At 32.0% G+C, this 15,543-nt stretch overlaps 5 protein-coding genes and 2 non-coding genes across 7 annotated transcripts; 4 read left to right on the top strand and 3 right to left on the bottom strand.

The window, feature by feature from the left end:
- Positions 1 to 282: 282 nt before the first annotated feature.
- On the top strand, positions 283 to 2,824 carry PPL_12335 (inositol polyphosphate 5-phosphatase family protein; the record flags this gene model as incomplete). Its single annotated transcript, XM_020583070.1, has 4 exons — positions 283 to 445; positions 565 to 1,330; positions 1,429 to 2,097; positions 2,722 to 2,824. The coding sequence occupies 4 exons, from the start codon at positions 283 to 285 to the stop codon at positions 2,822 to 2,824; spliced, it is 1,701 nt and encodes a 566-aa protein (XP_020429851.1).
- Positions 2,825 to 3,328: 504 nt separating this feature from the next.
- PPL_12334 (zinc-containing alcohol dehydrogenase) lies at positions 3,329 to 4,294 on the top strand (the record flags this gene model as incomplete). Its single annotated transcript, XM_020583069.1, has 1 exon — positions 3,329 to 4,294. One exon carries the CDS (start codon positions 3,329 to 3,331, stop codon positions 4,292 to 4,294), a length of 966 nt encoding a protein of 321 aa, XP_020429850.1.
- Positions 4,295 to 4,351: 57 nt separating this feature from the next.
- Positions 4,352 to 5,581, bottom strand: PPL_12333 (uncharacterized protein; the record flags this gene model as incomplete). Its single annotated transcript, XM_020583068.1, has 3 exons — positions 4,352 to 4,356; positions 4,664 to 5,212; positions 5,503 to 5,581. The coding sequence occupies 3 exons, from the start codon at positions 5,579 to 5,581 to the stop codon at positions 4,352 to 4,354; spliced, it is 633 nt and encodes a 210-aa protein (XP_020429849.1).
- Positions 5,582 to 6,962: 1,381 nt separating this feature from the next.
- On the top strand, positions 6,963 to 7,035 carry PPL_12332. The gene has a single exon. It is a non-coding gene; the product is annotated as a tRNA-Arg (tRNA).
- Positions 7,036 to 7,090: 55 nt separating this feature from the next.
- Positions 7,091 to 7,161, bottom strand: PPL_12331. The gene has a single exon. It is a non-coding gene; the product is annotated as a tRNA-Gly (tRNA).
- Positions 7,162 to 7,931: 770 nt separating this feature from the next.
- PPL_12330 (uncharacterized protein) lies at positions 7,932 to 11,251 on the top strand (the record flags this gene model as incomplete). Its single annotated transcript, XM_020583067.1, has 7 exons — positions 7,932 to 8,600; positions 8,691 to 8,777; positions 8,842 to 9,270; positions 9,709 to 10,206; positions 10,284 to 10,563; positions 10,622 to 11,154; positions 11,243 to 11,251. 7 exons carry the CDS (start codon positions 7,932 to 7,934, stop codon positions 11,249 to 11,251), a joined length of 2,505 nt encoding a protein of 834 aa, XP_020429848.1.
- Positions 11,252 to 11,548: 297 nt separating this feature from the next.
- Positions 11,549 to 14,030, bottom strand: PPL_12329 (uncharacterized protein; the record flags this gene model as incomplete). Its single annotated transcript, XM_020583066.1, has 5 exons — positions 11,549 to 11,583; positions 11,650 to 12,049; positions 12,125 to 12,292; positions 12,351 to 12,479; positions 12,570 to 14,030. The coding sequence occupies 5 exons, from the start codon at positions 14,028 to 14,030 to the stop codon at positions 11,549 to 11,551; spliced, it is 2,193 nt and encodes a 730-aa protein (XP_020429847.1).
- Positions 14,031 to 15,543: the final 1,513 nt, after the last annotated feature.

Raw genomic sequence — 15,543 nt, 5'->3', positions numbered from 1 at the left:
GTATTTTTTTTGGGTTACACACAAAATACAATAATTAATTGGTCAGTATTGAAAAACCAAAAAAATCCAATTTTTGATTAGTTTTTTAATTTTTTTTTTTTCAAAATATTTTTTTTGGTCATAATTGTTGTTAGCAATCAATCAATCAAATCAATACATCGGGGTTATTACAAATAGAATTTCAAATATTTTAATAATCAATGTTTAGTTTACTTGTAGACCTATTGGAAAATCACAATTAATCAATATTCAAATATTTAATCAAAGTTTTTATTGTTAACAATGGAAAGTACAAACGTTAACAATACTAACAACAGCAACAGCAATAATAGTAATAGTAATAGTACAACCAATCAACCACAAACTTTATCAAACTCTTCTAATAGTGTATCAAATAATAATAATAATAATAATAACAGTGTAAATAATAATAATAATAATGAAGGTATGTTATGTTTTTTGATTGATTATATTTTCAATCTTTTTATTTTTATTGTTTTTTTTTTTACATATGATTAATTAATATGATGATCATACCACCACTGCTACTATAATATTGTTTAGCTTCAACAGCATCATCGACAGCAACAGTTGCAGCAGATGTAGGTGTATCTAATGCATCGGTGAAAGCATCGCTCAATGGTATCAATCATCAACATCAGAAACCACTGCCACCCGTGGTTTACAAATCGGTCGATGTCAATGGTGCCTGGATTAGCAATAAGCTGAAAGAACGTGAACCAGAGTTCACCAAGAAGGAGAATATGGTGATATTTCTTGGAACTTGGAATGTCAATGGCAAGAAGCCGGCAGAGTCACTCGACCAGTGGCTGTGTCCAGGTGCCGGCGTCGAGGGTGGCGGACTCTCTGCTTCGGCCGGTGCCGCTCTCTCGCCAGACATCTACGCGATCGGTTTCCAAGAACTGGATCTCACCGCCGAAGCATTGCTACTGGGTGATACCACGCGAGCATTGCCATGGGAGCAGGCAATCGCCGCATCACTCGCCACCCAGGGTGAATATGTAAAGCTACTGTCGAGACAACTTGTTGGTATCCTGCTGTTTGTATACGTCAGGAAGGAGCACCGTCCACACATCACACACGTACTCTCGGACATTGCAGCCGTTGGAATCATGGGTATGATGGGAAACAAGGGTGGTGTTGCCGTACGATTCCAATTCTACAACACATCGATCTGCATTATCAACTCTCATCTCAACGCACACATGGAAAACATACTTCGTCGTAACCAAGATATGAAAGATATCGCACGTACATTGAAATTCGCTGCGGAAGATGGATCAACATTTTTAAATATATTCGATCATGAGTAAGGAATCAACCATGCTAAACAAACACTGATCGATAGACAGATAGATAGATAGATAACTTATATATATATTAACATATCTATTTTATTTTGAATAGTCAACTATTTTGGATTGGTGATTTAAATTATAGAATACCATTACCGGATCAAGAGGTTAGAGATAAGATTATACAGAAAGATTTTTATTCATTGTTTTTAGCGGATCAGTTATATTTACAGATGAAGAGTGGCGCTGCTTTCGAAGGATTTCAAGAGCCACCCATCAGTTTTGCACCCACCTACAAGTACGATCCTGGAACCAACGATTATGATTCCAGTGAGAAAAAGCGTACTCCAGCTTGGTGCGATCGTATTCTTTGGAAGACTCACAAGAAGGCGGAGAACGTCGGAATCCTCTCGTATCGTCGTCACGAGCTGTTGTCGTCGGACCATCGTCCAGTGTCGGCTTCGTTCATTATAAAGGTGCGTGTTGTCATTCCCGACGCCAAGAGTCGTATCTACCAGGAGATCGTAAAGGAACTCGACAAGAAGGAGAATGACTCGATGCCCGATGCCACCATAAACACCAACCAAGTCGATTTCGAATCCGTCAGATTCATGGTGCCTGTCACACGACAGTTGGTACTGGAGAACGTCGGACAGGTGATTGCACGATTCAAATTCATTCCGAAGCTCGACGAGCGCATACTCTGTAAGCCGTGGCTAAAGATTGCACCGATAGCAGGCATGATGATTCCAAAGGAGCGTGTCACCATCGACCTGACAGTGTGTGTCGACAGCACCACTTCGGCACCGCTCAACATTGCCGGCGATCCCATGGACGACATCTTGATTCTGCATCTCGAGAATGGCAAGGACTATTTCATCTCGGTGTCTGGCAAGTTCCAACAAACGTTTATGGGTAACTCACTGGATAATCTGGTTCGCTTCTCTGGTCCCATAGCGAGTGGCGTACCTATCAATGCAGAGCAGAAGCGTCTTTCCATACCGAAGGAACTGTGGCACATGATCGACTATATCTATACGACTGGAATGCGCGAGGAGTCGCTCTTCCTCGAGTCTGGTGTGGCGCGTGAGATGGAGTTGGTCGTGGAGGCGTTGGATAAACAATTGCCGATTCCATCGCAGGTCGGAATCCACTCGGTTGCCGAGTGTCTCATTCGTTTCCTCGAGTACCTGGTCGAACCGGTCATTCCATTCGCCATGTACCAACAGGCATTGGATGCATCGTCGACAGCGCTCTCCTGCAAGACACTCATATCACATCTACCGTCGATCAACTACAATGTATTTTTCTATTTGGTATCGTTCTTGGTGGAAGTACTGAAACATCCCGAAAACAAACTGACAGCCGACCAATTGGCAATCATATTCTCCACTGTACTATTAAGACCAAGTCCATCATCACCGTTAGCTCAACAAACATCAGACGCAATCACTGTCAAAAAGAAAGCTGACTTTATCAAACATTTCTTAGTATCTAAAGATTTATAAAAATAATAATTATTATCAAAAAAAAATCAAAAATATATTTCAAAAAACTAAAAAAACCTAAAAAAAAGTGTCAACATATATAATCGATCAATGAAAACTAATTAAAGTGTCACTAACTAAAAAAGGAATTGTAATAAAAAAAAAACAACGTCATTAATGATCCGATTTTGGTTCACCACTTTCTGAAAATTTTGATGATTTAATTTAAAAAACACTCCGGAATAAGTGCTTTAAAAAAAATTCAAGAACCCTGTAATGAAAGTTCAAGAATAGATTCTTGAACATAACAACAAATATTTATAATCAAATCAGTAATAACAAAATTATTAATCATTTCAAAATAACTTATTTATTACATTAATTTTACACTTTATTCTATAAAACTAAATTTAACAAATATTTATAATCAAATCAGTAATAACAAAATTATTAATCATTTCAAAATAACTTATTTATTACATTTTTTTTATTAATATATATATATATATTAAAACAACAATAACAATGAAAGGAGCAGTATTATATAGTCTTGGAACACCAAAGTATGCTGATATCGATGAACCAGTACCACAAAACGATCAACAAGTTGTAGTAAAGGTATTGGCATCGACCGTTAAGCAATTAGATATCAGTAGATCCAACGGTAGACACTATTTGCCATACAAAGATTTCCCATGTACTGTTGGTGTCGATGGTGTTGCACAGTTGGACGATGGTACTCTCATCTATTGTTGGGGTATCACCGGTATGATCGCAGAGAAAGCGTTGGTCACCAAAGGAAAGTGGGTTGTCTTGGATAAGGATACCGATCCATTGGCTGCCGCTGCTCTGCCAAATGCAGTTCTCGGTGCCGGTATGGCATTGAAGATTCGTGGTCAAATCAAAGAGGGGGACACCGTGCTAATCAATGGTGCCACCGGATTCACAGGCAAGGCAGCCGTTCAATTGGCAAAGATCTACGGTGCCAAGCGAGTAATCGCCACCGGACGTAACCAAGCTTCGTTGGACGAGTTGAAAAACAACTTGGGTGCTGACGAGATTATCTCTCTGGCACAGACAGACGAAGCTATCATTTCACAGGTCAAGAAGCTACATGCTGAATCACCGATCAGCGTTGTCATCGATTACATTTGGGGCAAGCCAGCCGAGTTGGTATTGACCGGGCTGATCGGAACTGGACACGACTACCAACAGGTTCGTTATGTATCGGTCGGTGAGATGGCAGGACCAACCGTCAATGTAAAGTCATCACTTCTCAGATCGACAGCAATCGAAATTCTTGGATCCGGTCTTGGTTCATTCCCAGCCGGTGCCATCGAAAAGTTCAACGTTGAAAATCTCAACTCATTATTACAAACAGTCAAGAGCGGTCAACTTAAACTTCATCTCAAAGTGGTTGATTTGAAAGATATCGAATCAAATTGGGGTGGACAGCCAGATGAAGGTAGAATTGTAGTAAAAATCCAATAAAATAAAAATAAAACATAAATAAAATAAAATAAAAAATAGTTTTTGTAAAACTATTAATTAAACTTTTTAAATTAAATTGTACATATTATATTTTTATTTATTAAAATAAAATAAAATAATTAAATTGAGAATTGATTAAAATATAAATATTATTAGATTATTTATATTGTATTGAATCATATATATATAATATATATAGTTATATATGTTAACTTTATAATATTCTTATAAGCAAAAAACATATATTTTTCTAAATGAGGGATTTGTGTTTTGTTGATTTATCGATTTGATAAAAGTATTACTATTACTATTATTATTGTTGATGTTGTTGTTTTTGTTATTATTATTGACCGTGATATTTTTACATGCTTGTATAACGAGATGATATAATTGAAACTGCAGTTGCTGCCAAAGATAAGGCAGATGAAATAAGACAACAAAACCAACCTTCGATTGGTCCCCATGAAATGTTTCCTTCGTTTAGTGATCCAACTAGTCTGTCTCGCTGTTCTTCTGGTTGACAGAGTAAACCAAAGTTATCGTGCTCCCAGCAGTCTTGGTCAATGGCGCGCGGCAGTCCAAGAAATGTAAATACCGAAAGCAATGTAAATATCAGCATGCCAATCGGAAGGAATCTAACGATATTGTTGATAGGTACACATGGAGGTATCTTTTTCAGATATCCACCCAGCGAAAATCCAATCAATGTAATGTTGACCACTGTGAAAACCCAAGCAACTATTGTAAATGCAAACGACAATTGAAATATCCTCTTTGCGTTTGGCATTTGTTGATCACTGTTCCATTCAATCCGTATCGTTGCATTCGACTTTGTTATATTCTGTATTGAATCATATTTATATTGTATATAACTAACTAAATGATCTGGTCCTCTAATACTAGTTTTATACCATGATGCTTTTGTTTGTTTAAAAAAGAAGAAGGAGAATTAAAAAATAAAATAAAAATAAAAAAAAAAGAGAAGAGAAGAGAAGAAAATAAAGAATAAGAAGTTTTGTTAAAAATAGAGAAAAAAAAAATGAGATAAGATCAAATTTTGGTAAAAGACAAAAAAAAAAAATTGATTAATTTTGAATATTAATATCGAATGTTGGAATATCTAAGGTCATTTTTTTGTAGATCATTTGAATGTATGTGTTGAAATAGAAGGATTGATTTGATCAATGTTGGTTATTAATTTGACATACATGAAAATGAAACAATCAATAATACAAACATAAGAACAAGAATGAGAAGTACAATTAAATTAGGTTTATGTAGTCCCATTCTTTTTTCTTTTCATTTGAAATATTGTTGTGTATTTTTTTTAAAAAAAAATAAAAAATTGTAATAATCTAGATAAATTATACAATTTCTTTTTTTATCTTATTTTTTGAACTGCTATTTATTTCTATTACTTTTTATACTATTATGAGAAAAAAAAAGGATAAAAAGATAAGATTTTAAAAAAAGAATAATTATAAATAAATAAATAAATATATATGTATGATTTAAATTTATATTTTAATAAAATTGTGTTGAAAATCTTTATCTGTTTTGTTTTTTTTTTTTTTTTTAACTGTAACTGAAGATGTTTGAAATAAGTATAAGATTTTAATGTGTGAGTATGTAAAAATATATAGTATTTATTATAAGTAGTTTTAAATCTCTATACAATTATTTATTTATTTATCCGGATTATTTATGATTTTCACAGCTTTGTTTTGAAAAGAAAAAAAAAAAAGAGAAAGTAAAATATTAAAAAAAAACAAAATAAATATACAATTAATATGTCTGTTTGTCTCTTTCTCTTAATCTCTAATATATTTTGTTGTTTTTGTATGCTTCTGCTGTTTGCTAGCTCTCATAACATTTTTGTATGGCTGTTGAACCTTTTCTCATTTTAATACCTCTTATTGATACACATCATTTTTGATTTCATCATTTTGAGAATAGTTTTTGTTTTTTTTTGTTTTGTTTTTTTTTTAATGAAAGAGGTAGTTGAATTACAGTAATAACATTCAGTATGCAAGTGGAATTGATTATTTATTTTTTTTTGTGGTTGAAAAATTAAAAAGTCTGAAAGTTTTAAAGGAATAATTTCTCTGACAGAATTTTTGGTACCAAAAATTAATTAAAAATAAAATAAAAAAAAAGGTTGAAAAACGGTGATCTTCGCACCATCGATCCTAACCCTCCACAAAAATTTAAATCATTTTTTAGCAATAAATTCAGATTCAAGATTATTTAGTCAATAAAATATTTAATATTATTTTTTTTTGCACAACATTAAAAAATTTAAGCACTCTTACCAAAAGATATAAGCTGTTTTACAAAAATAATCATTACCCAATAGTTTAAATGGCGAGAATTTGCAAGTCATGATTTCTTGTCATTCTGTTCATGACATTGGAGATATCAAAAAGCATAGTTCTCATCCACACTCTACAAGCTAGTTCTAAACCAGAGTAATAAATTAAAAAAATTGTAGCACTTTCATAGAAAGTAGTTTAACTTGTAAAGATTCTGATCAACAATAACCTGGTTATCCATTCATATCATCAATTTTTTTGATAAAATATTCTCTTATCTTGAATACTTAAATGGATTTATTGCTAGTGGGTTTTAAAAAAAAAAAAATTAAAAATACCTCTTCTCCAACATCAAAGGGACTTTAGCTCAGTTGGAAGAGCGATTGGCTACGAACCAATAGGTCGCAGGTTCAAGCCCTGCATGTCTCAAATTTTTTGACACCTGCACTTACCGCAGGCGGTAAGGAAACTCACAAAATTAAAATGCGTTGTCCGGGAATCGAACCCGGGTCTCCTGCTTGGAAGGCAAGAATTCTGCCACTAGACCAACAACGCTTTTTTGATGAAGTTCACAAAATATTTATCGATAGTATTTTTATTAATAAACAATAAAGTATTCATTTCATTTCTTTAATTATATAAAAATCTCTACAGAATGAATCGACAACTGAATAAAAGCATAAACGACAATATCTAATTAGACGTTACAGACCACCCAGATCTCTTATTATCATTCAAATAGAAGTGGCTACATGTTACACCACTCCGAATGTTTTTGTCCTCGAACACTTAGGGGATTAGTATTGTCAGAAGATTGATCCATCTTACAACAATAAAACCGGAGTTACATGTGATTTGTTGAATGTCTCGACTTGTACCTGCTATTGTGCTGGACAAATAAAAATAAACATAAAGGTAGAATATACTAATTAAATTAATGTTGCACCAAATCAGCTTGCGAGTGACCTAGAATTGGTAATTAAAAACATTATCATATATGCGACGATTACTAATGAAAATAATATTGATCATAATGACGGTTGTAACTTATAAAGAATTTATTTAAACTTCTTCGATTTTGACAAAAAGAATGAATTTTAAAGTAAAAAAAAAAAACAATCAGCCCTGGTTAACAAAATTCAAGAATTCAGTTTAATTAATTTGTTTTTTTTATTTTTTTTAATCCAATCCATATTAAAAAATATATTAAATATTTGAATTAATCTTGCTCTGTTTAATTGATTTTATTTTTAGAAATATATAAAATTAAAGATAACATTCATAATAATCAAAAAGAATAAAATTAAAAATAATAAGCAACAACAATGAGTGATAATAAAAGTGTTAGTAGTGCATCAAGTAATAGTTCAAAAAAGTCATCGTCAAAGTCAAAAGGTCACCAACGTAACATATCGGTTGACAAGGAAAAGCAAACATCACAAGAGAATGAAAAGCTACACAAGAAATTCAATTTGGATCCTGCAGAGGTTGTAGTAACAACGATGAAGTGTTCACATAAAGGTCGCTCTGGAAAGCTCTACGTAACTGAATCACATCTCTGTTTCGTCTCCAAGATCGTCATCAAGATGTCAGAGAAAAAAAAGATTGTTGCTTTCAGCGACGTTTTGGATATCGAGCACGACAAGAACAAACAGATCGTGAAGCTTGTAAAGCGCAATGGCAAAGCGATGCCACTACACTTTAAAGAGTCAGAGTCGGCGTTCCTTCTCATCGAGGGTCAATGGGAAGCCAGTGGCAACCAATCGAATTCGAGACTTAGCTTCAGCATCGACAGTAACAACAGCAACAATCTAACGGCCAGTGGCAATCACTTTACTGCGGCGCACGTCAAGCATTTCAACCTACCAGAAACTGAAACACTCATCAAAGAATACAGATGTGCTCAAAAGGGTGCATTCAATCATTTCGGAAAGCTATATCTCTCACAAAGTTATATTTGTTTTTATTCAGCACTAACATCTGGTCATCAAAAAGTAAGTAATTAATATATAATTATTATCAAAAATACTTGCTTTTCATTTATTAACTTCTTTTTATTTATTAAAATCTTTATTAATTTCCAGACAAGAATTAAATTAAGAGATGTAATTCAAATTTCTATGCCTGAAAAGAGTAAGAATTCAATTCAAATCGATACAAAGACAGAAAAAGTAAGTTACTATTGTTATAATTATTGATCAATATGTTTATTAATAATGATTTAAATTACTTTAGTATGTTTATACAAAATTCAATGATAAAAGAGAGTCAGTTTATGAATTACTTTCAAAACAATATGAAATAGCAAAGGTTGCACCGGCTTCACAGAGTAATACTCCACAGCAGTCGAGATCACGTTCAAACTCTATCGATCAATCTTTGGGCGCTGCACCAAAAGGTCACTTTAGAAAGGTTTCATCAAATTCATCGTTGGATACAAACAACAGTAGCGGTGTAACTATTACTCCGATCGGTGCAGGTGCAGGAGAGAGCAGTGAAATCAAGCCAAACTCTAGAAGAAACTCAATACAAATCACCACTACCACCCCAACAAACACAACTACAACGACACCAAGTGTTTCACCTCAACAAAAGAGTAGCGCTACCAATACAACACCATCCTCGCAGACAAAGATTGCTCAAAGATTAGATAAAATCGAAAATGTCAGCCCAGCACCACCACCTTCTTTACAGACCCGAAATAACCCGGTTAAAAATCAGAGAAACAGATGTTGTTTTTCACTTTTTTAGTGTAATCTGAAAAATCAATCAATCAATCAAAACAACAAAAATGTAAATATATAATAAAACAAAATTTAATAACAATCATTTTTTTATTTTTTTCATATTTGGTTAAAAATGTGTGGTTGTGGGGGTTTGTATAACCTTTAGTATTATTGATTATAAGGTGACGTTAAAATAATATTATGAATTCATGGTAACATTTTTTATCTCTACGAAAAAATTTAAATTAAACACATTTATTTATATTCAATAAAAAAAAAAAAAAAAAAAAAAGATATTATTTATTTTGTACATTAAATTATTTGTAAATAACACTAATAATAAAAAGATAGATAAAGTAGAATAATAAAAATAAAGATGATAAATAATGATAAAGATGAATATTTAAGTAGTTTTCATAATAAATTAAAACATAGTGGAGGTTACGACGATGATAAATCAATGAATTTAAATTTACCAACAAAGAATATCGGTATAATAGGAATAACAGGAAATAGTATTACCAATATGAGTGGGGGTTCCAGTCAACAAAGAAATTCACCTTTCATAAACTCTATAAATAAGAATATATCAAGTAATAATAATAGTACTTTTGAAAAGAATAACAATAATAATCTTTCAATTTCAGATACCGATTCGATAGACTCGAATATATCTATTTCTGAACTTAAACAAGATACAGATAATATTCATTACAATCCAAAACTTTCACTAAGAGATTATATTGAGTTGTTGTTGATTTTTGGAGATGATAGTACTCAACTATATCATATCCAAAGAGTTCTGGGGAAAAGGATTGGAAAAATTGATTTATATCCTAATAGTCCTATTCAATTTGGTTTTAGACCTTCAAGTGTATTTATTATTATTAAAAAGAAGATTATTCTATTTTTGTGTAAAACAATATTAATATTTTTTTAAAAAAATTCTAGAATTTATTAATAATTTCATTAATGTATCTTCAATTTACAAAGGCAATTGCTATTTTCTTTCTATATAATTGTCTTGGATTAGGAATAATGTTATTCTTGGGCTATTGGTCATTCTATTTAAGAGACACTAATATACCTCATTGGATCAAAGGAATTGAAAGTGGATTCTCATCTGCTGGTGTTGGATTTTTAATTTTATCAATTTTTGATATGTTAAAATCACATAATGGATTACCTCTTGTTTTTAAATCTTTTTATACAAAATCAATATTTCTTTTTGGTAAATATTTAATGACTTATAAGGTTTTTATAAATTTTATTAACTTTTTTTTTTTTAGTTTGCTCATTATCTTTATATTATAATAATTGGTTATTATTATTAGCATTGGTTTTGATTGGCTCCTTATTTATTATTTCAATTCATTTTCTTTTGATAAAAGTTACACCTCGTCTAAAGTATTTCAATATTCATCATAATGTAGATGTTGTAGATTCAAAGGATTGTATAAACAATGAGTATAATAACTATACTTCAATCAAAAATGGATGTGGTGTATCTAAATCACAATCAGCCATCTGCTTTTTAATATATATATTGTTCCTCTTTACCATTCAAATATGTGGTATTGTTTATCCGAATTCATTGGTTGCTCAGTTAGCCAAAACATTCTTCATTATTGGATCGGTGATGATAGGAGGCGGTGGATATTTTGTATTGCCTTTGACTCTTTCATCAATAAGAGAATTCATTAGAATCGAGGAGTTCTTCAAAGGTTATACAATAGTTCAAGTGTTACCCGGTTCCATTATGAACTTCTCAGCATTCTTGGGTTCTTCCACATTCAATATAGAAGTAGGATTACTCCTCTGGGTATGTCTGATGTTACCGAGTGTCTTATTGAATATTTCATTCTTTGGTTATTGGGACAAGATACAATCATCTTTATTTTTTACATCAGTTTTGGTAAGCTATACAAACTGATTTAAAAATCATTAATATTATTACCACAATAATTTAAAAATTTAACATTTATTTCTATAGGATTGTGTAAAAACAGCGACCATTGCATTAAGTTTAGTGTCAGTTGTTTCACTATGGGTCGAAGGAATATATACATATGAATTCTCGATAATCAGTATACTGGTTATTGGCATGGTTGGTTTATTCGACTTGAAGGCACCAGTTGTAATTACAATAGCAGCAGTCACCGGGTTCTTGGTACAAACTCATTTCTACTCTGTATAATTTAAAACATTGTTTTTATTTAACGATCATCATCTAAAGATGCTTCTAAATCAACTGAAATAAAAAAAGTTAGTTTACTGGTGTGTATTATTAAATAAATATTTAGTTGTTTAATATTACCAAATGTATAGGTTTTTGAAAAATGTTGTTTTGAAGGTGAGTTTGGAGAGATTTGTATTGGTGTGTTGTTAAAGGATTTCGTTGATTTTACAGGTGTTGGTGTATCCACTGCATGTACTTCCAACTTTGCCTTTTCAATTGAATCTAAATATTTGGATTGTAGTGCTGCTGTATGTTCAAGATGTTTCGGTGTCATCACCAATGGTTGCAATGAAGAGGTAGATTGACTTGGTGTTAATGTAGAAGTAGATTGACTTGGTGTCAGTGAAGCTAGAGTCTTTGATTTCTTGTGACTCTTCTTTGGTGTTGTTGTTGGTGCAGTACCAGGTATTGGTATGTATGGTCCATACTTTCCAACAGGATCATCTCTAACACCAGGTACTGTAGCAGCTGTGTTTTTCTATTTAAAAGTTAAAATAGTTAATACAAATTGAATTCATCAATATCTTTCATTTTTATGATTAAATATATATACTTCAGAGGTTAATAAAACTTTCAATTCAGGTATTGTGAAAGCTTTTTGATAGAGAATATAAGAATCTTCAGGACATTGACACGGGCCTAACAATGCAAATGCTATATGTTTGCAATACTCATTTCCTTTTTGATAATCCATACATGTACAAATTGGTATTTGTGCAATCTATTAAAATTATATTAGAAATCATTTAATTATAAAGTATAATCATAAATATACTTACTGTAACTGTATAATTTTCAGTTGTTCCTTTAACAGTAAATCTTTTGTATGGCTCACTGTAATTGGTTGGCTCTCTTGCCAAAACTGCAATCTTTTCAGTTTTCGCTCTGAATATCTTTTGTGTTTGGTGCTACACAAAAATAGAAAGAAAAGAAAAATTAGTTCATTAGTTAGTTATTCAAATTTCATTTAAATATGTTGTATCGTTGAATGACCTTACTTGAAGTGGTTTTTGCATAAATTTCTTTTTTCTTGCACCGTTGTGCTCATCTTTTTGGTCGTTTGTCGGCACAAAAGTGACACTCTCAAATACATTTTCCTGTTGCTCCAATGAATCTAAAAATAGCAATGATCCAGGCTCGCTTAGTGGTTCAGTGTGAGATCGTTTCTTTGGTGTTTTATCTGGTGTAAGTGGATAGGAAGATGTTGATGTAGATGATTGTGATGATGTTGGCGGTGCAGTTGTAGGTGTAGGTGCAGGTGCAGTATAACTAAAAGATTGAGTGGTTGTTGCTGGGTTAGTTTGTGTCGACTGCGATGTCTCTGATAGATTTGAAGTGGTGGTGGTGGAATGCAATTGCTCTTCTGCCTCTTTCTTTCGCCTATTCTGCTCTTTCTTTTCTTTCTGTCGTCTGCCAACACACTTTTTACATTTATGCTTCTGCTCTGGGTAGAATTCAGAAGCGGGTAATCTGTAATCATACTTTAATTCGTTGAAATGATCTTCATCATAGCAATCTCTATAGTTCTCTGGCAGAGGTTCTCTTTCGGTGTATGGTGGAGGTGGTGTCGTTAGCAGTGGATGCTCAAATTTTACAGCGGCAGTAGTAGCAGCAGCAGAAGCGGCACCTTTAGAAGTTGAATTGTGATTGGTTGCAATCGTAGTTGCTATACTATCGTTGGATGATAAGTCTGAAGAGGAAGTGGAAGTGGAAATAGATGTTGTAGAGGTTGTTGTAGATGCAGATTTCTTTGTTCTTGGTCCGGTGGGAGGTGGAGGAAGTGCTGGCTCCATTGGTTTAGGCGGTGAGTCAAGGAAATCATCTGGATCGAAATCCACCTTTGTAATGCTGCCATTGCTACTGCTACCACCACCACCACCACTACTACTGATACTAATACTGCTGCTACCACCAGTAGATGAATTTAAATTCATCGAACTAATACCAGATATATTACTGAAATTACTATTATTTCTTTGACTGCCATAGTTTGTTGTTGTAGTTGTAGTGGTAGTGGTTGTAGTTGTGGGTACACTAGAAGATAGTCCTAAAGATGAAGATCTTTGATGAATTGATGATGATGTATTATTATTATTTGAATAACCTAAAACAGGAACACTAAAACTTCTATTATTATTATTGCTATTGTTATTATTATTGTTATTATTGTTATTATTGTTATTGCTGTTATTGTTATCATTTTTTGGTTTAAATAAATTATGAGTTGTCAATAGATCATTTAAATGTCTGTTGTTCTGATGATTTACCAGCATGGTATCATCGGGAAAATGTAGTGTGATGAGTAGTTCTCTCTGTACATCTAGATTGAGAACCAAGTAGTTTCTAATGGTGGGGAAGATATCACCAACCAGATCTAAATGTGCAAGACTCGAGAGATATTCATATTGTTTTGTTATTTGCTCCAACAAACATTTAACATTTTCATTGAATACCGTCATCTTTTCATAGTACAATCTAATAGCAAACTAAGCTAGCTTTGAAATAATTTAATGTTTATTTATATAATATATATATTATAATAAATCTAATACAAAAAAATGTAAAAACAATATAAATTTAGATCTGTTTGTGTTGTCTGTTTTTTTTTTAAAAAATAAATTAATATATCCGTTGGTTTTGCATTTAATGAGGGAGGGAGTTGTTTAGAATGCATATTTTTTTTTTCAAATTTTTATTTTAAATTAAAGTTTTTAGTATTCAAATCTATTGGTAAACTGCAATTAGGAATTGCTGAAACTTTGTGATGGATGTGTCATAAGGTTTTCTTGTACAAATAAATAAATCTCTACTATCTATTTAAATTCCATAACTTTTTATTTAATAAATTATTTAAACAAAAAAAACAATTATGTTGTAACAATGTGTGTAACAGTAAAAAGGAGTCTTCATATCTAGCAATCTTGGAGAAAGTTCTGTTTTGAAACCATTTTGTTTGATGATATTGATGAAAACAAGTTGGAGATTGATTCTAATTTAATTTATATATATATATATATATATATTGAAATTAAATTAATTAATCATACAATTTGGCAATAACAGGCAAAAATAAATACATACTGTATTAAATGATTCTATTTTAAATGACAGTTGTAGCATTTATAGTATTTTAAAGTTTTGTTATTAAAAAATAAAAATATTTAAATAGCATTGGGTGATTGTAACTCAAAGACTAAGTTTACGTATGTGATTTCTAATGCATTCACAATAAGAAAGGAAGTCAAAAATAGAGAGAAATAAGTTTATTATCTTGTTAGTAGATTTTTTACGTTTAGATCAGTAAATTTACTCGTTTGTCATCTGAAAAATCATAGTGTATCAGCAAACCTAACTGCGATAATCTATCTTAATTTCTGGGAACTGACATGTTCTATTTTGGAATAATTTTGATCTTTTTTTTGTTTTTTACTCATTCCCTTAGTTTTTACTTTTTGCGATCATTATTATTATTGTTATTATTTTTATAGATTTAAAGTTAATGAGATTAAATTCGAATGATAGAGAACAGTGTGAGGTAGAATAGTTAAAATGAAATGTAAAGAAGAAGAAATATTGACTTGCAGTTGTATGTTTATTTGTTATATTAGTTTGGATTATAAGTTGTTGATACTTTTATTTATAATTAACTTTCTGACTGACAGGTGTATCTTGTATTCATTTATTGATATAATCGTTTTATATTAGAGAGAGTTCCACCAAAGTACCTATACTTACAAAAGAACTTCTAGATTGGATTAAAGCGACCAGTGCATTCGAAGTGAGTAGTATGCTGTCTTTTCTTCTGACAAACTAGTACAATCGAATCTACCTGATATATGGTTGTAAGCATTCAGGAATGGAGTTGAGATACAATCTGTACGTGGAAGCACAGAACAGCTCGATGAATTCTTTGTTTTTGTTGCAGGAACCGGAAGATGGTGTCTCCACGATGCACAGTGCTTTATACGCGAC

This window comes from Heterostelium album (assembly GCF_000004825.1).
Source record: "Heterostelium album PN500 unplaced genomic scaffold PPL_scaffold10, whole genome shotgun sequence".
NCBI classification, from domain to species: domain Eukaryota; phylum Evosea; class Eumycetozoa; order Acytosteliales; family Acytosteliaceae; genus Heterostelium; species Heterostelium album.
This window is presented reverse-complemented; position numbering and strand designations above follow the sequence as displayed.